The sequence below is a fragment of the Xenopus laevis genome, chromosome 1L (assembly GCF_017654675.1).
Source record: "Xenopus laevis strain J_2021 chromosome 1L, Xenopus_laevis_v10.1, whole genome shotgun sequence".
In the NCBI taxonomy this organism is placed as follows: Eukaryota; Metazoa; Chordata; class Amphibia; order Anura; family Pipidae; genus Xenopus; species Xenopus laevis.
In genome coordinates, this window is record NC_054371.1 from 217,712,687 (window position 1) to 217,737,137 (window position 24,451).

General features: G+C 37.2%; 1 protein-coding gene across 4 annotated transcripts in view; it reads left to right on the forward strand.

The window, feature by feature from the left end:
* The window catches only part of npr3.L (natriuretic peptide receptor 3 L homeolog), a 58,914-nt gene extending 38,542 nt beyond the window's left edge, over positions 1-20,372 (forward strand). The window contains exons 4-8 of one of the 4 annotated variants that reach the window (XM_018243315.2): positions 5,697-5,832; positions 11,874-11,968; positions 13,560-13,692; positions 17,207-17,294; positions 18,782-20,372. In XM_018243315.2, coding sequence (XP_018098804.1) covers positions 5,697-5,832; positions 11,874-11,968; positions 13,560-13,692; positions 17,207-17,294; positions 18,782-18,893 — 564 coding nt within the window. In that variant the 3' untranslated portion in view covers positions 18,894-20,372. 4 annotated transcript variants of the gene reach the window in all.
* The last annotated feature ends 4,079 nt before the right edge of the window (positions 20,373-24,451 follow it).

Below are 24,451 nucleotides of genomic sequence, written 5' to 3' on the forward strand. Positions count from 1 at the left end.
GGTGCAAAGTACCCCAGCAACCATGCATTGCTATGAATAGGAGACTGGAATATGAATAGGAGAGGCCTGAATAGAAAGATGACTAATAAAAAGTAGCAATAACAATACATTTGTAGCTTTACGGAACATTTGTTTCTTTTAGATGGGGTCAGTTACCCCCTTTTGAAAGCTGAAAAGAGTCGCAAAAAGAAGGAAAATAATTCAAAATAGAAAAAAATGGTGACCAATGGAAAAGTTGTTTGGAATTAGCCATTCTATAGCATACTAAGATTTCAGTTAAAGTTGAGCCACCCCAACAGTTGTCTCTATTCTCAACATCCCCAGATTGAAGAGGCAATATAAATAAATGATCAAAATAAAAAAAAAACATTTTTGTTGCCCCTTCTCTGGAAGGTCACAGGTCAAGGAGAGGGTGTTGATTTAAGTTTCATTTGTCTACTATTTTGATTCTTCCATATAATACAGGTATGGGACCTGTTATCCAGAATGCTTGGGACTGGGGTTTACCAGATAAAGGATCTTTCCATAATTTGGATCTCCATGCCTTAAAGGGGGTTCACCTTTGAGATGATACATTTTAGTATGATGTAGAGAGTGATATTCTGAGACAATTTGCAATTGGTTTTCATTTTTTTATTATTCAAGGTTTTTGAGTTATTTAGCTTTTTATTCAGCAGCTCATCAATTTGCATTTTAGGCAATCTGGTTGCTAGGGTGCAAATTCCCCTAGCAACCATACATTGAGTCAGAAGAAAAAGGCAAATAACTATAAAACTATAAAAAATAACTAATGAAAATCAAATGAAAAGTTACTTAGAATTGGCTGTTCTATAGCCTACTAAAAGTTACCTTAAAGGTGAACACCCCTTTAAGTCTACTAAAAAATGATTTTAGCATTAATTAAACCCAATAGGATTATTTTGCTTCCAATGAGGATTAATTATATCCTAGTTGGGATCAAGTACTTTTTTATTATTTCATTTTTTTTAAAAAAAAATCGAATTATTTGATTGAAATGGAGTCTATAGGAACAGCCTTCCTCTAAATCAAAGCTTTCTGATTAATGGGTTTCTGGATAACGGATCCCATGCCTGAACAATAGTAAGGTCTGTTGTAATTATTATGCCTGAAAGTACAGGCAGCACACCACCGCCTACAAGCATTACAATTTGTATCAAAAACAAGGTTTAATTCCTAATAGAATTGTACACACACAACGAAAACGTATACCTGTACCTGTGCTGTGTGTGTGTGTGTGTGTGTGTGTGTGCGCAGTTGAAACCAACAAACATTGAGTGAGAGGTTTATTATAGAGGGAACATTGACTGTAATAAAGTAGATTTTGAAGCTGAGTCCTCTACATAGCTGGTGATTGTCACATTTAGTTATACAGGGACTTCTGGTGTTATATATTAAATAGCCTTACAAGAACTGGAACAATGTGACATTCTTTGCATTCTTGATTAAAACACACACAACATATTTTGTAGCCATTAGCCAAAATCACCAACATTTACGGCACATGAACCGGCTCTCTGAAAAGGAAGCTTGTGCGAGAGAACAATGCACAGTGGAATATTTAAATGTGATATTTGCCTAATGAGAGTCCAATCAGGACCGTGGGAAAATATTGCTGCAAACGATTTAGTCCTGTTCTTGATTGCAATCATCACGGAATGTCTCTTTGGTTACTGAATGTCTAACTGTAAGGGCAGAGACACATGTCGATATTCGGGGAGCATGAGCACCTTGCCTCAGGCGGCAGTGAACGGCCAGTTACAAGGGGCAGCAAAAAAACGCCTCCTGTAACTTTAAGAGCCGAATTTCCAGTTTTTAAACAGGAAATTTGCAGTGCGTGCTTTTGCACTAGCGATGCAGCCCTTTTTTGACCTGCTCCAACGCTAAACTTTTAAGCGCAGAGTGGGAGAGGGGGTCGGAATCGGGGTTGCTGCCTCAGGCTGCAGCAGCCCGCAGATCTCACCTTTTGGGGAGATTAGTAACCCGACGACAAATCGCCTCTTCTTCGGGCGACCCCCAAACTGCCTCCTTGCCAGCTAGAATCGAAATCGCCGGCGAGATGGCACTCAAAGTGCTTTGTTTTCCGAAGGCGTCCGAAGTCGCCTCACGAGGAAGCTTTGGGCGACTTCAGAAAACAAAGCACTCCGCATCCCACCGGTGATTTAGATTCTAGCCGGCAGAGCGGAAGTTTGGGGAGATTATTCGCCCGAAGAAGATGCAATTTGTTGCCAGGCGACTAATCTGCCCTTAAAGAATTGGGCAGATATAGGATCAAGAAAGCCAGCAGGACAGTTCTTGTTTATTATGTAAAAACACATCATTGATGTTTATTGGTTAAGATGTGCATTGCCTAAAGAATCCTGTTCTTATATGTATATATTTGCCAGATATATCAAAAGGGTTGTTCACCTTTAAATGAGCTTTTAGTATGATGTAGAGAGTGATATTGTGAGTCAATTTGCAATTGGATTTAATTTGTTATTATTTGTGGTTTTTGAGTTATTTAGCTTTTTATTCAGCAGCTCTCCAGTTTGCAATTTCAGCAATCTGGTTGCTAAGGTCTGAATTACCTGAGCAACCATGCACTGATTTGAATAAGAGACTGGAAAATAAACAGGTGATGAACTGAATAGAAGGATGAGTAATAAAGTAGCAAAAGTAGCAATAACAATACATTTGAAGCCTTACAGAGAATGTGTTTTTTTAGATGAGGTCAGTGACCCCCATTTGAAAGCTGGAAAGAGTCAGAAGAAGGCAAATAATTAAAAAACTGTAAAAAAAGAAAAAATTAGGGCCAATTGCAAAGTTGCTCAGAATTAGCCATTCTATAACATACTAAAAGTTAACTTAAAGGTGAATCACCCCTTTAAAGGTGAAACCTTTAGGTGGTAGAATGTCAGGTGAGGTGCTATGGTAAAATGAACAATCCATAGACTTGATTAAACTCTGAAACTCAGTGGAAAGAAAGGTAAATGTTTTATTGAATTTTCCAAGCAATAATTTTAGGATCACACTTGACTAATAAACATGCCCTGTCAACAAGGAAACCATGGACTGATTCTGTTCCTTAACCGATCCACATATAACTGAATTGCCTGAGCCTATGGCTGGCCATAAGGACATCGTCTGTACCGCAAGTCCAACTTGAATGATTAGTATGGATTTAAGAAAAGAATCCGTATAGCGGAGAATTCATTAAACGGGGGGTCTCACTACTGGGAATATATTAGGTAAAACATACTTTATTTATTTTAAATTTAAAATACACATACATATTAAAAAAACTGGGCATAGCAGCAATATATTAGGTGTAGCATCAATCCATTTGTTTCACTAAAGGTAAAGATAATGACATATTTAAAGGGCATGTAAAGTCTAAAATAGAATAAGGCTAGAAATGCTGTATTTTGTATACTAAATATAAACATGAACTTACTGCACCACAAGCCTAATCAAACAAATAATTTATGCTTTCAAAGTTGGCTACAGGGGGTCACCATCTTGTAACTTTGTTGTACATCTTTGCAAGACTAAGACTGTGCACATGCTCAGTGTGATCTGGGCTGCTAAGGGATCGTCATTAACAAAGCTGCTTGAGTTCTGCATGGCTGGGAAGTAAGGCGGGGGCTCCCCCTGCTGTTCATAAGTATGATTGTTTCCCTGCTCAGCAGTTAGGGACCGTCTGACAATTCCTATCCACAGCAGTAAATGAAGGGAGAATTTCACTGCATACAGTCAGGGTTCTTATAAAAATGGTACACATTTTTTAATTAAAGAATATTGGAGATAGGTTTCTTTTTCATTAAAGAAAGTAAAAATGGGATTTTATTTTTTTTGCCTTTACACGCCCTTTAATTAAGTACCTGGGTACTGTTAGGGATTTCAAAAAAAGATTCCCATACAAATAATGGTAGTAGGTGGTAAGTATTGTTCAATCAGAAATGTATGCCCAATGCCCCAGTTGCCTTCCGGCATAAGCAAAAATAAATCATTTCACAAACTTGAGAGCCTACAATGAAGGCAATGAAGGCAACCACCTGGCACTGCACAATCCTTTAGTCCTCAACTTAACATTACTGCGAGTCCACCCCAATTAGTATGGAGCATGTCTTTATGCCCCTAAGGATTCCTCATTCCACATTCTACAGCACTGCGCAATATGTTGGCAATATGTTGGCACTCTATAAATACATGTTAATAATAATAATTCCTGCAGCAAGGGCATTTGTAAATGACCCCTATAGAATTTCCACAGGTTACTTTCAGTTGACTAGTCTTGATTATTCTTTAGACAAAAACATTCCAAAGGCAAATTGGGCTCCATAGCTGGAGTCAAGCTGATGTTCTGCTCCTTCTTGTTACCCACATCGCCACATGGAGAGAATATTGGCAGGAAAATGCATTTCAGCACCGATATCCACTGCGTGTGTTTCACATATATCGGCGCAAGTCGTAGAGTGCAGCATTTCCCGGGACACAAGTGCTCATTGGGTGCTCATTGGGTGCTTGGCTGGTTCTAGCACTCGGGTCCTGCTGGGAATAAAGAATGGCCCCTTCAATGTTTTTGCAGCTCCACTTTTCACATGGGAAAGTTTGACCCAACCCTTTTTTTTCACTCATAGTGTAGGTGATATTTTAAATACGGGGATTATCTGTATCAGTTTAATAATTTAGGTACACATATTAACTGTGAACTCCAAACATAATCAGATACTGCTGAGTGTTATTGATCACAATTATCCGTAGTGTTGGTTTAGTTTCCACGCAGCAGACTGTTAACCTTGTGCTTTATTGGAATATTTAAAGGAGAATTATCATGAAAATTGAAATTTAATATAAGTGTAGGGACCTATAGATTTGGTATGTCCCTATGGATTTAAATCTCTGCACTTCCTTATCACTCTAGTTGCTGGGTGGATGCCCATGTATCTGATTACTTACTGTATTTGACTTTTGTATTATTGATTTCCTTATTCTTTGTAATAATAAAACAGTAGCTTGTACTTGATACCAACTAAGATTAATCTTCATTGGAAGCAGAACCAGCCTATTGGGTTTATTAAATGTTTAAAAGATTTTTCAATAGATTTAAGGTATGAAGATCCAAATTACGGAAAGGTCCCTTATCCAGAAAACCCCAGGTCCTAAGCATTCTGGATAACAGGTCCTATACCTGTATAGTATGTTTGGACATAGCATGATATGCTCTCGTAAATATGATGAGGGGCTGCAACCATAACCCTTCTAAATCTAAATCAAGGTGATCCAAACTAAAGTATTTTAGGATTTGGTTCAGTATTCAGCCGAATCTTTTGCAAAGGATTCGGGGGTTTTGGCCGAATTCAAAATAGTGGATTCGGCGCATCCCTAATTTTAATGTACTTTATTGTCATTTCATCATCTTTTCCATTATGATCCTCCTGTTCTGCAGTACTGCTGATAAACTATTCCGTTGCCTATGACATTGCATTGTATAAACCTATTAGTGGGTCAGAATGATTATTCTGCTTAATAATAAATGTTTGATCATGTCCAGATATCATAATACTCAGCCAATTCCCGGGGGCCCTGTGAATAAAACCATTCGAGAATATATAGACAAATAACTTGGTCTTTTCAAAGATGTTGGACTTGTCTAAAATTCCTAATAATTACTTTTTACTCCCCTTCTATTGCAGGTGAACATGTTTGTGGAAGGATTTCATGACGCGATTATTCTTTATGCTCTAGCGCTGCATGAGCTTCTCAAGAATGGTTTCAGCCAAAAGGATGGGGAAAAACTTGTACAACAGATGTGGAACAGGACATATGAAGGTACCAGTCGTTCCATGCTGCTGTTGCTGTGTTTGTTAATGCTCAGTACGATGGTCACCAGTTTAGAGGACACTGGGGGTCATTTATAAACACTGGGCCATTAACCCGTGGCAACCAGTCAAATGCCTGTAATCGTTTGGTAAAGGGTCAGGGAACACGCTCAGATTCGGAAAGATAAGTCGCCCGGCGACAAATCTCCTCTTCTTCGGGTGACTAATCTCCCCAAACTGCCTTCCTGCCGGCTAAAATGTAATCGCCAGCGGGATGGCACTCGGCGCAATTCATTTTCCAAAGTCACCCGAAGTTGCCTCAAGAGGAAACTATGGGCGACTTCGGAAAAAAATGTACATTTTACTGCCTCCCCTGCCTTCCCGCCAGCTAAAATGTAAATCGACTGCGGGAGGGCACTCGGCGATTTCGGAAATCAAATTTACACTTTCGCCCACGGGAAGGCAAGGGAGGCAGTTGGGGGAGATTAGTCGCCCGGATGAAGAGATTTGTTGCCGGGCGAATCTGCCGTGTGACCTGATCGTAAAGGGAACCTGTTATTAGGCCCCACCAAAGGTGCGGCCTAATAGAGCCAGTACTCTGGTTCGGAGTAACAGTAGTTTTTTAAAAAGAATTTGCCTCCCGTCAGCATTAAGACACTTACACCGATCGGGAACTCCCGGTTCGAGTGGCCATGCTGGGGCACACGCATGTGCAGAATGCCGCAACTTGCTCATTATGTGTGACGTCAGCCACTCATTGCACAACATGGACGCTCGCACCAGGAGCTCCCTCCCAGTGTGGGTGTTCTACTGCTGGCTGTGCCAATTTGCTGTGCCAATTTTTTAAAAAAGAAACCACTGTTACCCCCAACCGGAGTGCAGACTCTATTAGGCCTATTAGGGGGGAAAATATTTTATGGCAACAGGTGCCCTTTAACCTGCAGATCCAGAAAGCTCTGAATTATGGAAAGACCTTCTCCCATAGACTCCATTTTATCCAAATAATTAAAAATGTAAAAAAAAATTAAAAATTAATAAACAAATAAAAATGATTTCCTTTTTCTCTGTAATAATAAAACAGTAACTTGTACTTGATCCAAACTAAGATATAATGAATCCTTATTGGAAGCAAAACCAGCCTGTTGGGTTTATTTAATATTTACATGATTTTTTAGTTAGACATAAGGTATGAAGATCCAAATTATGGAAAGATCCATAATCTAGAAAACCTCAGGTCCTGAGCATTGTGTATAAGAGGTCCCATACTTGTGAATAAGTTAATAGGATGCAGGTACCATTAGACTCTACTTCACTCTAGCCAACGATCCCCATGTGGTTCTGCAGTAGAACCCAAAGGAAGGAGCCAAGTATAACAATAGGCACAGAAGGAAGAAATGCTCTCATTCTGTTTTGTGCAATAAACAAAGCATTGCAAAAGTACATGAGGTTTTCCTTATTGGACGAATTCTAATCTTCTCCATTACAAAATGTGTTATTGTTTAAATCAGGGCCTGATAAAATACCAACTGCCAGCCGTGTTTTCATAGCCGCCATTTTGCTCTCCCCATTGCTGTTGTAGTAGGCACGTGCTTATCTAAGAATGCCGTGACATCACTCAAGACGAGCCTTTCATGTAATCTCTGTTTTTTAAACAAACGAGGATTTGTTGGACTCCTGTATTGTTCCATCTAATCGTCCATTTTCATAGGGCTATTGTGTTTAATGAAAAGAGTCCATGGCAAAGGAAGCAATGTTTTTTTTTTTATTTGCAGATAAGGAGCTTGAATGGATTTTAAGGTTTATTGACTAGATACTGAAGTACAATTATGGGACCTGTTATCCAGAATGCTCAGGGCCTGGGGTTTTTGGGATAAGGGGTCTTTTCATAGTTTGGATCCCCATACTTTAAAGGGGTTATTCACTAAAATCCAATTTATCTCATTTTTTTATTAAATAAAGCTTGACCAAACTCTCACCTGTGATTTTACCTTGTTTATTATTAAAATAACTCAAATAAATTGGATCGTGTAAAAACGTAATAAAATCAAGCAACAACCCGAATCGTACAATTTTTTTTTACTATACAATTTTTTTGGGATTCTTGCCTGAAACCCCAACATTTTTCAGATTATCGGGCCAAACCCAGCACAGACCACAACATCTTCAAATTGGGATAGGGACATCTGCAATTGACTTATACATGACCTCAACAGGTCTGAGATGCCGGATTTTTGCAGCATCGGGGTATAACAAATCTCGAAAAATTTGAAATTATTTTTTTCATGACAAATTTGAGTTTTTGCCACAAAAAGCCTGACCAGATAAACTTGAGTTTTAGTAAATATCCACCAAAGTCTACTAAAACATAATTTAAAACTTAAATAAACCCAATAGGCTGGTTTTGCCTCTAATAAGGATTAATTATATATTAGTCTGGATCAAGTACAAGCTACTGTTTTATTATTAAAAAAAAGGAAATCATTCTTCAAAATTGGAATTATTTTACCTTATTTATTATTAAAATAACTCAAATAAATTGGATCTTGGAAAAACTTGATAAAATCAAGCGAAAACCCGAATCTTACGAATTTTTTGGGCTTTTCTCTCGAATCCCTTGGGGGTTATTGCTTGAAAACCCCAATTTTTTTGGATTATTGGGTTAAACCCAGTGCAGACCACGACATCTTCATCATCAGTGATTAGTTACAGCCCTTGCTCAAATTTGTCCACTGTTAATAAATGAGTTCCCTGGGATTTAAGCACTGAATGTGATAAAAGTGAATATATTTGCTATATGTAATAGGGGTATCAGTTCTTTTATTTCTTATATTCGTTCTGCAAAACACATTCTGTTCTGCGCAGGAAACCTATTTATATTTACTCACAGAAGAGGTAACAGAAATAGTTGCTCTAATGGTGCCCTCTGCTGCCCAAAGAACCCAAAATACCTCTCTTTTTCCCTCTAAATTGTTATTGGTAAATCACCTCTTTATTCAAAGCAGTTCTGAAACACCGTATTTGTATAGGCATGAATGTGAGACATAAATATCTGTTAAAGGGGTAGTTTACCTTAAACATAACTTGTACTATACTATACACTGCAATTTGTACATACTTTGCCATTAGCTTTCATTATTTATGTTTTTAGTTTATATTCCTTTTTTTGTTTTGCATCACTCAATCTATGTATTTCAAATGCTAAGTGTCAGAGTTGAACAGAGTCATATTTATATATAGACACGCAAGGGCCCATGTCTAGGGCTTTGGGAAGGGTGGTTCTCTGGTGCCTATATAATAGATTCCATTTTTTGTAAAAATCTCCCCAGCCCAGCTGCAGGAGTGAGGGGGTATGAGGTGAACTGTAGCGGGTAGTGGATAGAATGATGTCACATGTAACAGGAAGTGGTGTCATGCGTAGTAGTGTAGTAGTGCATGTGACATCACTTCTGCATGCTGGGGACACACCAAGGGTGGTGAATATGTGTCTGTTTTTAACCTTCATAATGTTCTGTTTGCAGGGGGTCTCAGTGTATAGAAATCATAGGACCCTTATATGATATGTCAATCCTGTTATAGAAATATGGTATATTTTTCCCTGCCAATGTAGTTTCTGAGCAAGTGGGAAGATGGCAAGAAGCCATAGTAATTAGCCCACTAAGAGTTAAGTCTTAAATGCTGAATTATGATGGTGGGAGGAAGAAATCTTATAATATGTGGGTATTTATGGTTAACAAGCCAAACATTCCTTCTATGCTGAAATCATTGTAACATATAAGTTGAACAGACAAAGGTTTCAGAGAAGGCTGAACAAATAAAAAACCAACCGGGGATATAATGGGAATAGCAGGGTTGGCTTTCATATCAAATTCTACCACAACTGCTGTTTGACACATCAAACTTTGCCCATGTAAATTCTTCAATCCTATATTAACCAGTTTTTTCTCTTATTTATTATACATTTTATATACGTAAATTACATTTAAAGGAGAATTACAACTATATACAGTAGGCTACAGATTAAGTTTTGGGCTTCTGTACCAGCCCAAGGCAACCATAGCCCTCTAGCCTCTGACGATGATCCCTGTAGCTTTGAAGGCCTGTATATTGGCTGTTATAGGACAGAGGTGTTTGGAGTACACTGAGGGCTATCACCCAAGGGCTCACCACTAGTTATAATAAATTCATCCAGGCATGAATTTGCGGCAAATTTCTGCATTTTCGGCAGCCGGTGAATAAATTCGTGAAACTGAGGCGAAAAATCCGCCTCCGCAAAAATATTTGTCCATGTGTCTGAATAGTGGCGCGCATAAAAATTGTCTTGTGTCAAATTTATTCGGACGCCCATTGATTTTAATGAATTTGGACAAAATAGGCGCACGTATAAAAATTGTCGTGGGCGTCGAAATAATTTTGGTGCCTATAGACTTCAGTGCATTTCACAAATTTTTTGGCGAGGCGAAATGGGACAAATTCACCAATCACTACTCACTACCCCAGCCTGGGAGGCAACCCACCCCTTCTGTCACCTCCCCCCACCACATATCACCTCTTGCGGCGCCAGAAACCATTCCCACCGCATTCCAGATTCTGGACATGAAGAGGGCCTGGGGAAGCAGAACCCATAAAGGCCAGGGCCCATTGGGGACCCAGTCCAGCCCATTCCCTGAATCTGAAAATTCAGTATATAACATTCATTATAACATTATACTATTAAATTATCTATGTTAGAAAATGTCCATGGTGCCATGGTGCCTAAAAGTTGGTGGTATCAAAAATGCTAAAATGGAAAATCCACCTATAAATTAACTTAATATTAAAGATGGACCAAACACTTTGGGGCACATTTACTTAGCTCGAGTGAAGGAATATAATAAAAAATACTTTGAATTTCAAAGTATTTTTTGGCTACATCGACCAATCGAATTGGCTACTTTGACCTTCGACTTCGAATCGAACGATTCGAACGAAAAATCGTTCGACTTTTCAACCATTCGATAGTCAAAGTACTGTCTCTATAAAAAAAACTTCGACCACCTACTTCGCCACCTAAAACCTACCGAACCTCAATGTTAGCCTATGGGGAAGGTCCCCATAGGCTTTCTAGCCAATTTGTGATCGAAGGAAAATCGTTCGAATCATTTGTATCGAAGGATTTAATTGTTCGATCGAACGAATAGCGCTAAATCCTTCGACTTCGATATTCAAAGTCAAAGGATTTAACTTCGACAGTCGAATATCGAGGGTTAATTAACCCTCGATATTTGACCCTAAGTAAATGTGCCCCTTAGTCTTCAATTTTAAATTGTTTGTTTTTTACATTAGCCATCCTATTTTTCTTCTTCCCATCTGCAACTGAGAATGCTGTGTGGTTGTCTAGGGCACTGCCCCTGGCAACCAAAAATAAGATTGTGCAAGGCTTCAATTTTATCTTTATTCTCACTTTGTTTTGGTTATCTTTCTATTCAGACTGTTGCCTATTCATCTTTCATACTGACTTCCAAGTTGTTTTCTAGGATATCTTGACTGATGCCTGGCCACCAGATAAAAATCCACATTCAATATCATGGTTGATAATGAAGACAGATTGCAAATAACTTTAGCCTAGTATTGTGTACATCATCACCAGTTAATATAAAAGATAAATTTACCAATATGGTACAACGTAAGAAGCAGTGCATGTCCTCCTTGTTCCTAATGCATTGTTTTTGCAGCTGCGCCACTGCCATATTATCACGCACATTCGGAGCAATTGTATATTTGCACACTGTATTCCAAACGTCCTAAATCGTTCTTGTCATATCCCTATTACAGAGGTCACATACTTTAAGGAAAAAGAAAAAAAAAGCGGAGCAATGTTCAGATTTTGCAGGAATGCAGACACTTAGATGAAATTACAATTTCTTTTGGAATGCCAACAAAAATGTTGGAGCCTGATGAGATTTCCTGTTGTAGTGGCCTGTAAAAATCTGTCAACTCACTGTTTTATTTTACTTGGAGCGGGAGCTATTTGAACTAATTAATTTTCTAATTCCTTGCATGCCATGGGCACAGGCATTGCCGGGCAGGTGTCGATCGATGCCAACGGAGACAGATACGGGGATTTCTCTGTGATTGCCATGACGGACAAAGAAACAGGTACCCAAGAGGTAAGGCCACATTTCGTTCACTCAAATCTCTAAACTGGGCTTCAGTAATTGCAACTGGAAATAAAGGACCATAAATAAATCATATTGGTCGCCATCTTTTTCCATATATGTAAAAGTGCTGCAGCTGAATAGATGGAATGGGAAGATGCAGCCTAGGTGTCCTTTTGCCTCTGACCATTTGGCTTGGTTCATGTTCATGTATTGGAACAAAGAAAATAAGAGACCAAAGACCATGAAAAAGGTTGAGTGAGGTGAGAAGGAAAAATAGTTTGGAGAGTGGGCCCATGGTCTAAAGTTTTCTGGTGGGCCCCTGGTTTCCTAGTCCAACACTTCACAGTCTACCATGTTTTTTCCACTTTGCACTCGGTATTTCTCTGTTTCAGAGCACAGATACCTGCAGTTGACCCCCCAGGAAAACAGTGCTGTGGTGAGCTGTGGGAGACTTGCACGTCGTAACTTTGGGATCACCAGCCACATCAGGGTCCTGCACTCTCCAACTCTGCCTTCTGCATTTTGAGCACATTTTTTATCTGCCCCATAATACAGAGTGCAGCCAGACCCTGCCCACGGTCTTCGTAGATGACCCCTTTGCACTTATATGAATTTCTGGAATATAATTTATATTTAATCCTATACAGTTTTTTTCCCCTGGACACTTTGTTGTGCCAAATGGTAAACACAAGCTATGATTTTCAAGGCTGTTGCTGCTGTTTTGAAACTCCAAAATTCTTTCAAATGGTCTGTGATAAATATCCAAGTTAAATGATGAATTTGTGGGGACACCTACTGGCTGTCATTTGAGACGTTCTTTTTTTAATTGCCTTTAGCAAGTAAAACCTCTAAATATTTAGGTGTAAGATGAACCGAATAGTTTTTTACAAGTAAATCAAATTAAATATGAGTTCAAACGACATGGCAATGTACACTGTAGAACAGGGGTCCCCAACCTTTTTTACCCGTGAGCCACATTCAATTGTAAAATAACTTGAGGAATCATACAAGCATGAAAAAAGTAACTTGGGCATTCCAAATAATGAATGTGATTGGCTATATGGTAGGCACTATGTGGACTGGCAGCCTACAGGAGGCTCTGTTTGGCAGTACATCTAGTTATTATACAACCAAAACTTGCCTCCAAGCCTGAAATTCAAAAATAAGCACCTGCTTTGAGGCCACTGGGAGCAAAATCCAAGGCTTTGGTGAGCAACATGTTGTTCACGCGCCTCTGGTTGACGATCACTGCTGTAGAAGGAGAACTGGTTTAGTGGTGAGAAATTGGCCTATTATCCGTTATCTCACTGGTACTAAGGAATCATCAATATTAGACTGTAAGTTCACTGTGATTGTTTACTGTGTTAACAAAGTATAGTCTACTTCAATAGATGCTATGCTAGTGTTAGAGCCCCAAGGATGTTAAATCTTCAAGGCAAGATAATAAGGCCTCCCAGTTTTGTAGTGATCTAAACCATCAGGGACAATATAGGGTAATTATCCATGACCTCGGACAAAATGCATACAATTGATCTCTAACTTAATTTTCTAATTACTCTCTGTGAATGTATTCTGAATATGAGACTTTTTCATTGTGCAGGTTATTGGCGATTATTATGGAATTCAAGGACATTTTGAAATTCGGCCAAATGTAAAGCTTCCTTGGGGGCCTGGAAGGCTGCTAATCAACGACAGATTTGTAGAACATACAAATACAACTCCTTGTAAGTCATGTAAGTAGAAGAACTTTGTAATTGCTTACCCTAGAAAATGGTTTCAAAAATGTGTTTATTTGAAAACGGATAACTAAAGTAAAAAGAGTTCATGAGAAGAGGCAAATGCTTAAGATATATTTCTCAGTTGATACAAAATATTCTCAGGGTGAGCTTGATCGTTTTCCATAACAAAATGGTAATATAAAATTTGTCTTGTTTATCACATACATAACAGATAATTTGCTTGCTTTTACTTTCTCCATATTCTTTTTCCAATTGGGAGGCTAGAGTATTTTTTGAAAAATATGGATTGTTTTTTATTCAGTATAAACAACTGTGGGGTCACACTTGATGCTTTAGTAACCATTGTTACCCTTTTGGATTTTGTTTTTCTCTGGTTAGAACCAAGTTGTAGGTACATCATTTTGGCAACTGGGGTGGGACTGGGTGGATGTCCAGATGAGCTTGTGGAGTACTATAACCACATTCTCTGAAAATACCAGAAAGTGGTAATAGTGAATGGTTTCACTCTGGCTAATTCCCATCAAAAATTATCCAAGCCAATGGAATGTGATTCATGGAAATCTGGATTCCATTACTGTGTCCCATCCTTGGAGTCTTAGGAAAGTCTTTTTAATCTCCCCATGTCTCTGTCAACTAAAGATAGATTGTGAGTTTTAAGTGGCATTTATTAAGAAGGCTAAATAGGAGCAACAACTAATTGTTAGTAGCCTTGTATGTGTTTCCCATATTAGCTTATTTCTGGCGTATTTAGGCTGTAGACCCTTTGGTGTGATGTAGACAGTATATGCCCCTAAAACTATGTGAATATGGCTCTAAAGCAATTATGGACCAGATTCAATTCAATGAGAAAGTTATCTCCTGTTATATAGACGACATTCAATCCGAGGAGAAAAAAAACTTTCACTCCCCTTTTTCCCCCATAGACGTTAATAGAGTTTTCACATCATAAACATTGAGATAAGTTTTTCTGAATTGAATTGCATCTTAAGTTGATAAACCTCTTTCCTCATGGAATTGAATCTGGCCCTGAATGTGGTATCTTTCTTTACTGTTAGAGAATTCTGACTGGAAGAGTATCAGAGTTGAAGTTAAGGAACAATTTCATAACCAAAATAACTGATTATAATTACATTATTATTATTTATATTCTATTAGAGATATCACTTGTCTTAGTTTACCCAATATGAGGATATTATATGTCACCTTGAGGTTCCATGACCTCTATAAAAGCACTCGGACATTAGCCTCATGCCTTTATATGGTCATTGAACTTACAATCTGCTTATATTTTACAATAGGAGGGACATTATTCATTATAAAATAGAAGAACTAATGGATGAACTCTAAAATCATATAGAGATAAACTACTGATTAAACAGTATGTAATGAGGTACATAGAACATGACCAGGTCTCAAATTTGAACAGACCCCCTGGTAAATATGTCTGATGGGCTGAGTAAGCCTAAAAATATGTGTGCCATGCTCAAGAGCTTTGATCCCCTTAGACTGGAGCCTCTGTCTTATGTAAATGAATGAGCTGCACACAAAAAAGGAGTGGAACGTTGGAGTAACCAGCTGTATTTACTGGATGTATAAAAGGATTGCGATGGTCACCCTGCAATCTTTTCATTCTTTTAAGCCGCCAAGAACTCATTCAATTCCATGGAGGTCTGGTAACAATAATCCCATCTGCCAAAAGCACAGATTGTAAGTTTCATTTCCAGTGCTATTTTTGGCAAGGGAGACAAATCCCCTCTTGAAAAAATAAGAATGGATGGAGGAGATTTCACACCCACTTGTCCACTGTTTCCAAAGTCATTTACCTTTAATTAAAATTAAAGCCTCTGCAGAAAATCCGCACTTCTTCTTTAATCACATAAGACGGCAAAGCCGTGGTTGCAAAGTCATGCAAAGCCAAGGTTATACCAGTTTAATTAACTCGTTCATTAATTAATGTAAATCAAATGGTTTTCCATTCATTTCCCCACATTGGTACACAGACATGAAAAATCGCTTGCTTTTAGCAAATATTGCTTTTGATGTCTAAATCTCCCATTTTATTACTGAACAAGAAAAACAAATACTCTTTCTTTAATGTTTTCATCCATAACTCATACATATAACTTTAAAATTAAAAAGAACGAGCTCTAATTAAAATGTTTAAAATAGCAACATTTTAATTTATTTTATTAGAAATTGTTTAAAAAAACTCAATAAAAATACTCATGAAAAGTGTTTGTATTAAATAGGAGAAAAATAAAATGTAGAAATTCATAGCCGGGTAAATTGTATTTTGATAATATATTCATGGACGCCTATTTATCAAGAGTCCCAATTTCATGTTTTTACAGGTTTTTGAAACAACGACTAAACTCACTTTCTCTAAAACCACGAATGGCGTGAAATTTATTAAAAAATCAGAACCGAAAAAGCACGAACGGGAAAAGTAGTGAAAACTGCAATTTTTTCGAGTTGTCGCACAATAACTACGACTTTTTCATATTGTCGCACGAAACTCAAAAACACTGAAAACCTCTAAAACTATGAATTAAAGAAAGTGACATCTGCCATTGGTTTTTATATGTTTTTGACAGGAGTATTTTCTTATTGTCACAGTTTTGTCGTATAATAAATCCTGAAAAAGTCACTCTTTTTTCCCAAAAAGCCAGATCTAAAAAAGATGTGGTTTAATAAATCGGCCCATTAGACAATCCTTGGTTTTACGATTGTACTTCTGGCTCACAGAATACATACAAATATAAAAGGATTTACTTCTTGTGTTGCTTGACATAGTTTTCCCTTAGCAAAAATATTTTGTGGTCTTTGCATTGGTTTATATACTAAACAGCCTTTAAAAATGCATTAAAGTACCATTGTACCACATGATGTTAAACTTACTGATGTTCAACCTTATTGTGCTTAATTATAGTCTATAAGTAAGTAACCGCAATTATCTTTAGTCATGATAGGGTTAAGGTAGACTCATTTCCTTCCTGAAAATTATTGGACAACATATCGTTTTTCAATAACATGTGGTTTGTCATGAACCCCATAATAAGTGGTTTTTACATGAACCCCATAATATATGAGTATAAACCTAACAATTTCATAACTTACAGGAGGGTCTGGATGAGATCCCTGCAATGTATACAAGGGAGAATCTCGGACAGGACCACAGAGCATGTTTTAACGACCTCCCCAACCCCAAAACATTTTTCAGAATTACTCCAAGTTTGGAGTTAAAGATCTCATTGCGTCTTTGGGATATTGCCCTCTCAGATTAATGATAAACTTATAATTGATATTAATTTACTGTAATAGACCTGTGCCTTTTCAGTATAAAACATTTTGCTTTGTATTTTAACACTATGAAATTATTATTATTATTATTAACAGTATATAACTCCATAACAAAGCCACATACATGTTGCTATTGATAACACAAATAAGGGCCTTAACTTATAAGGTCTATAACTTACCACCGATATTTCTTGTCATGTTTTTTAAGCAGGTGGCCTTGGGGAATCTGCAGTCACAGGAATTGTTGTCGGAGCCTTTTTAGGAACTGGACTGTTAATGGCTTTCTACTTTTTCAGGTACGTTAAGAAAAAGCATTACTACAGGTATGGGGCCTGTTATTCGGAATGCTTGGGACATGGGGTTTTCCAGATAATGGGGTCTTTTTGGATCTCTTATTTTTTAGTAAGTCTACTAAAAACATGAATTAAACCCAGTAGGGTGGTTTTGTTTCCAATAACAATTTCTTATTTCTTATATGGGATCAAGTACAAGGTAATGTTAATTCAGAGCTTTCTGGATAACAGTTTTCCGGATAATGGATTCCATACCTACACTTTTTTTTTTCTGGCATGCTGTACTTCCTGTCTCTTGGCACCAGAGGGGTACAAAAAGCTGATATTATTATCATTATATTGTCCAGAGTACCTGACAGTTTAGCTGACATGCAGTGTTGTAGTGACAATTTGCAAGTGAGCATGCAGCACTGTCTATCCATCTTCTGCTACTGTTCTGGCTGGAAAAACTACTTTCCTATCTGACCCGTCTTTTAATTAGGCCAAAAATATATTAGTCTCTGCAGCAATCTGGTGCCATGGTTCCCAAACTATGAAACAGATCCACCTAAGGGTCTCAAAGCTAAAGGAGGGTGCTCCAACCTAATGGTCACTTTGGATGAAATTTTATGGTGAATGCTAAAGGTGGCCATACACATAGAGATCTGTTTGTGTGGCATTGTTGACAAACGAGCGGATCTCTCCCCGATATGCCCCTAGGGCCCAACGATCAGGTCATAATTCAGGCAATATAGGTGGTCGGAACGCGGGATCGACAGGATTTTTAAATTTGGGCCAGATATCGATCAGGGGAAACCCATTGGATGGCCCCACACGCGGGCCAATAAACTTCCTACTCGGTCTGTCGGCAGCTTTTATCAGCCTATGTATGGCCACCTTTGGTTGCTGTTTCATGTATATATTTAACATTATTACAATATAAATGAGGCCCCACCAAATGTTTGATGAGAAAAGGTAAGCTTTACCCTCAAAGGTCTGAAAACCAAGCATCTAACTTGTTGGGTAGACAGAGTTAAGGTGGGCCGATAAAAGCTGCCGACAGACCAAGTCGGCAGCTTATTGGCCCCCCGACGGGCTTCCCCGATTGAGATCTGGCCGGATCGTGGCTGCATCTGTTCGTTGATGCGGTCCCGCGATCCCACCGCCCCTTCACATTCGTTAGGATCCGATCGTTGGGCCCTAGGGCCCACCATCAGATCAGCCCAATATTGCCCACCTCAAGGTGGGCATATGGGAGAGAGTTCCACTCGTTTTGCGACATCGCCATATGAGCGGATCTCTCCGTGTATGGCCACCTTAACACTCCTTTTTGAAATTCTTACTGGACCCTCCCATGAAACCAAAAGTAAGACTCAGTCTCAATCCTCATGTGTTTTTCCTTTGACTGTTTACAAACATATGGAAAATAAGTGTTATATTTCCAACCATTTTCTGTTCTCTAATAGTAAATAGTTATATGTCACCACTGAGAGTTTTTTTTCCTATTGCAGAAAGAAATACAGAATTACCATCGAAAGACGGAATCAGCAAGATGACTGTAACCTAGGAAAACACAGACAGCTGCGGGAAGATTCCATAAGATCTCATTTTTCTGCAGCATAAAGAACAGAAAAAAGAAATCTTTAGGAAGATGCAACCAAAGACATCCTTATGTGTGATGGGGTTCTTGCAGAAACTATTTTTTAAGGCAGTAGAATCTTATTTTCATTCTCATATTGTTTTCAGAAACTCAGGAATGATTGATTAATTGCATTATGCCATGTGGCCTTTCATCTGGTGAAAAACTGGGGCACTGTTCAACAAGGTTTATGCGTAGAAATCGGCGGGTGGGCTCGTTAAACGTATACGGTGGACGGCAATAGGCACTTTTAAAAATAACGTTCCTTGTTGACATGTTTGTCCAGAGCTTCATGGGAAACGAAACAACAAATCCAAAATTGGCACACATAGTTAACACTGAAATTATTTTTGTGAAGGAAGGTTGTTAAAATGTTTTTGTAACATAAATGCAATTTTGATTTTCTTGAAACATAAATTACCTTTTTTCATGTATTACAAACTGCATAGCCATTGTTGGTACCAAAAGCAGGACAGGCTCATGTTTATTCAATTCACATACAGTAGACAGTGTGAGAAAGAGTTTTAAGTGGGAATACTATCGCCGCATAGTTGCAGGACTATTAAACTTAAAATTTCTGCACGGAATATATCATTCATGTATCTTATTTCTGCTAGAAATTCTCCAGGTCGATGGGTTAAAAATACCTGTTTTTGCCAAAGTACACTGAAGAGTTCATGTTGACTCTGGCGAGCTGAAAGCAAACACAATGAAGCATTGATGCAAATGAATCTGTCCATCTTGTTGAATTTTTCTGGTTTGCTCAATCTTGATACAGCTTTGTATGTTTAGAGGTCAAAGTTGAGTGAACCCAGGCATTGACTGTAATCCTGTGGAAATGTAAATGCTTTAGCTTAGAATGATTTTAGAACAGTTCTGCTGCACAATCTATCACGAGATTTATAGTGTCTAGATGTTATTTAATATTGAAATTGCATTATATAGTAATTCCTTCTTGCCGTTTACTCCTGTAGAATTTGATCTTTCAATGATAAATGCTTTCTGGGTTCAGTTTCGTAATATGAGAAAATCAATCTAACAAATAGGTCACTAAAGTAAATAGGTCAGTTTTTAAATTCTAAATTTTAAATAAACAGAGCCCTGTGGCCTACGGGTGCAAAGTTTCAGAGAAACGTCTACGTGTGTAAAATGCTTACATTTCTCAAACGTATATAGCTACTGGTACTGTTCAAATGACACAAATTGGAATTGACTGATCATTTGTAGATTTTTTTTAAAAGAATTCCTTGAATTTGAAGTTCACCGCAATTTACCAGTATTAGCGTAAATCCTAGCTTCAATTTTAGAAAGTTATCAATTAAATATCAGTATTATATTCATTTTTTTTTTTTATATGCACAAAATATTTGGCGGACAAATGAAAAAAAAATAGTTTTATAAAAAATGTAATTGTAAATATAGAATTATCATAAAATGTTGTACAGTTAACTTTTTTTTTTTTAGAACATTCCATGTAAACCATTTTGTATTTTTACGCTGCATTTAAAACAAATTTTCTAATTATGGTTATGGAAAAGAGAGAGAGCGAAACATTCTGACGTTAACTAAGTAGAATTATTTTTGATCATTTTTCACTGTAAATAGAAATCTCAGATCTTATCTTAAGCAGGAAGTTGGCATTTATATAGTAATAGTTCACTACTGTTAGTACTATCCTCTGTACTCTTAACGCCCCAGTGTTCATGTATGTTTTGCCAATAACGGGTTGGTTTTCATCATCATCTTCATATAAGATGCCAAGGGGCAGATTTATCAAGGGTCGAAGTGAATTCAAGGGAATTTTCGAAGTAAAAACATTCGAAATTCGAAGTAATTTTTTGATACTTTGACCATCGAATAGGCTACTACGACTTCGAATTTGATTCGAAGTAAAAATACTTAGACTATTCGACCATTCGATAATCGAAGTACTGTCTCTTTAAAAAACTTCGACTTCAATACTTCGCCAAATTAAACCTGCCGAAGTGCTATGTTAGGCTATGGGGACCTTCTAGAGCATTTTTCTAAGTTTTTTGAAGTTGAAGAAAAATCGTTCGTTCGATGGATGAAATCCTTAGATCGAACGATTTTACTTCGACCGCAAATGGCCAAATTCGATGTAAAAAAACGTTGACTTCGATAATCGAAGTCGAAGTATTCCAATTCAAAGGTCGAATTTCGAAGCTTTTTCTACTTCGAAACTCGACCCTTGATAAATCTGCCCCCAAGTGTCATAATCAAAGCCAATTTATGGTAAAATTCAACAAAGCATACAATTGCTTGGTATCCGTGATAACAAATATTAGAATGTGCACAGGAACCTGCCAAACAAACACCTAATCATATATATTTGTTTTCCTTCCTAAAATGACTGCTTTAACATCAAAAATGAGCACCTCTGCTAATTGTAAAAATTAATTTCATGAATAAGACTGTATATATTTTTTTATAGTTTTAAATGGACTTCACTAACTAAGAAATTCCCAGTTTACAAAGAAATTGCTCATGTTTAATGATGAGACATTTCATATTTCTTTGAGCTTTTGGTGGGGGAAATATTATCGGTAAGTTATTTAGCATAGGTATTTAAAGAATGGGAGACAAGTTAAAGCTGTAAAATCCATTTTTGACCTTTAGCAGTCATTGCCGTGCATTTTGAACAATATAATAAATGATTTATTATTAAACTATTGAAAAAAACTGAGCTTTTAATGTATGGCCTGAATTCATCAAAGCTTTTGGCTTTTTAAATTAAGTTGAAGTTGGACAGATGCTTAATTTCTGAGTAATTTTGTTATATTTCATCAAATTAAACAACATGTTATACAGATATTTACAGAATACATAATTTTCTGGAAACCTTGGTCTTTGGCTAAGTGTTCATATTTAATCCTTTTTTATACACATCTTTTATAATAATGAAAACCTCATTGTTGTAGTAGACAAGTAGTGAAGGGTTGAACTGTATTAATCCAAGATAAAACTGGAAACACATTGAAGGGTTTGTGGTCAAACAATTTTAAATTTTGCCTTAAGCATGATGCTCAAATAATTGCCAAGGAAATTACTTTCTCCTTCATTTGATGCCACAGTGTGGAGCAGATCTTAAGTTCAGACTCATTCGAAATTTGGCAAACTCATTGAAAATTAAGAGCACGATGCAAATTCGCCGTGGTCAAGTTGCTTTTTCACAATATTAAGGGGCAGATTTATCAAGGGTCGAATTTCAAAGTGATGGGAGTTTTTTTGAACTCCCATAATTTTAAATTCGAAAGAAAAAAAGACGAACCGAAATTTATTAAAAAAAATCAATGTTTTTTTTCTGTGGGTGAATAGGCTGTACTCGAATCATTCGAATCGAAGTAAGATCGTATTTAATCTACTTCAATTCAAAGCTTTTCCAAAAAACCCTTCTCCAAATAGGTTTTAGGAGGTCCCCCATAGGCTAAAACAGCAATTCAGCAGGTTTTAGATGGCGAATGGTCAAAGTCGATATTTTGAAGAGACAGTACAAGATAAGTTTCGATATTGGAATTGTTGAACTTTTTCAAATTCGAATCAAATTTTGGTACACAAAAATAGCTTGAAATTCAAATTTTTTTACTTCGACCCTTGATAAATCTGCCCCTAAGTGATTTGATTTTCAAGTGAATTAGACATAGAACCCAGTTCCTCTTAAATTAATAAATCTTGTTTCCTGGATTAGTTTTTGCTTAATTAGTTTCATTTGGGTGTTTTAGAAAATTAACCCTTAGAAAACTGATTTGCTTCTGCATCTTTGATTAATTTGCTCCGTTTGTGACAAATAGAAATATTCTCCAACACTTCTCCAACTGTAGATGTTTTGATGGATTGTTTGAAAATGTTTTGACTGTTCTTTTCTGCCCACTGTAGTTTCAAATTAAAGCCAAATATTTAAATATAACCAAATATTCTGCAGTTAAGCAGCTATTTCATGTTTCCAAATATTTTTAAAAACATTTTGAAACCACTCTAGATTTGAGGATATTGCAAGTTTGAGGTATTCAGGTACAGATGTAGCCAAGATAATGCAACAAGAATGTTGTATTACTTGAAAGTGAAGAACATTAAACGGAACAGTTTGTGAAGGATTTTTTAAAAGGATTTTTTAAGAAGAATAAGAGAATATCTTATGCTACAAAGTAAACCCTGGGCACTGGTGAATATGTGTTTATTGGACTGGGATACATTTTGCCCATTACCGAATAAACTCTAAGAGTGGTTCACATTTGGTTACTTATAAATAAAATAACTTCCTGTACCACTATTATTTTTATTATACTGCCAGCGAATATAATGTAATCTGTTTTAATCAACATCTTTTTTTCTACAAATGAGAAATGTAATATTTGAATTTTAGAAAACTAAAACTGGGAAAGGGCTTGTGCAGATTTCCAGGATATCTGTATACTTATGAACTATCCTTTATACCTACAGCTCATTAAAGTGCAGATCATTTGATATTAAAGGAGAACCAAACCCTTATTAATTAAAACCCCTAACCCCCCCCAACCCTACAAACCCCTGCTCCCCCCCCAGCCTAGGTAATTAGCCCTAAGTCTTTACTCACCTCTCTTTGCAGATTCAGCGCAGCAGAGCTCACAGGCTCGGTATCAGCACATGCACAGTAATGCCCCGAAAGTGACGGAAATTGCCGAATTGCCGGAAGACAACCCGTAGATTACCAAAGAGCTGGAAGATGGCACCTGTGAGCTCCGGTGTGCTTAATCCGCAAAGAGACCGAAGATTACACCTAGGCTAGGGGGACAGGGGGGTCCAAGTAGGGTTGTAGGTTAGGGGTTTTTATTAATAAGGGTTTGGTTCTCCTTTAAGGTCATATGTTTTAGACTTGATTATCCTGCTGGTAAAAAGTTTTAAATTTTTAGGAAATTTTGAAACTTTTCCCTATATTCTGAAGATGATTCTCCATAAAGTGTTCTCCAGCATTAAAGTTTTTGTCCAGTTTGTCCTATGGACCAAGAATTTAGTTCCAAAAGTGAAAGGTCATACTGTAAGAAATTTATCACAATGAAAAGTACTGCAGCCAAGTCACAATGTTCATATCTTCTCACTCCCAGGAAAAATGCTAGAAAAGATTAGTAGGAATAAATAAATACAGGAAACATTTGAACTAAAATTTAAACTGTCACTACTCACAAAATATGAACAGAACTGAGTTTACAACCTCTGTCAATTGTTACCCTTAGAGGCAGGTTTAGCAAAAATGTTATTTGTGTTGTAGTTAAGGTCAAAGTTAGTGGGAGTTGTATCTTCGAAAATTCAAGCTCTTTTTCAATTTAAGTATTAATTTGAAATTGAAAGGGTGGAATGTGTTCTTGTTGCATTTTTAAAGCAGTAAAGTATTTTAGTATTTTAGTTATTTTTTGTAATTAAGTTCACATTTAAGATTTGTGTGTTTTCATAATTTTACAAAAGTTAGAATTTAGATAAATCTGTCATCCCATGTCTGGCCTTACCTGTAGTCACCTTACTTCTAGATCTCTTTTCCTCTTTGTAAATA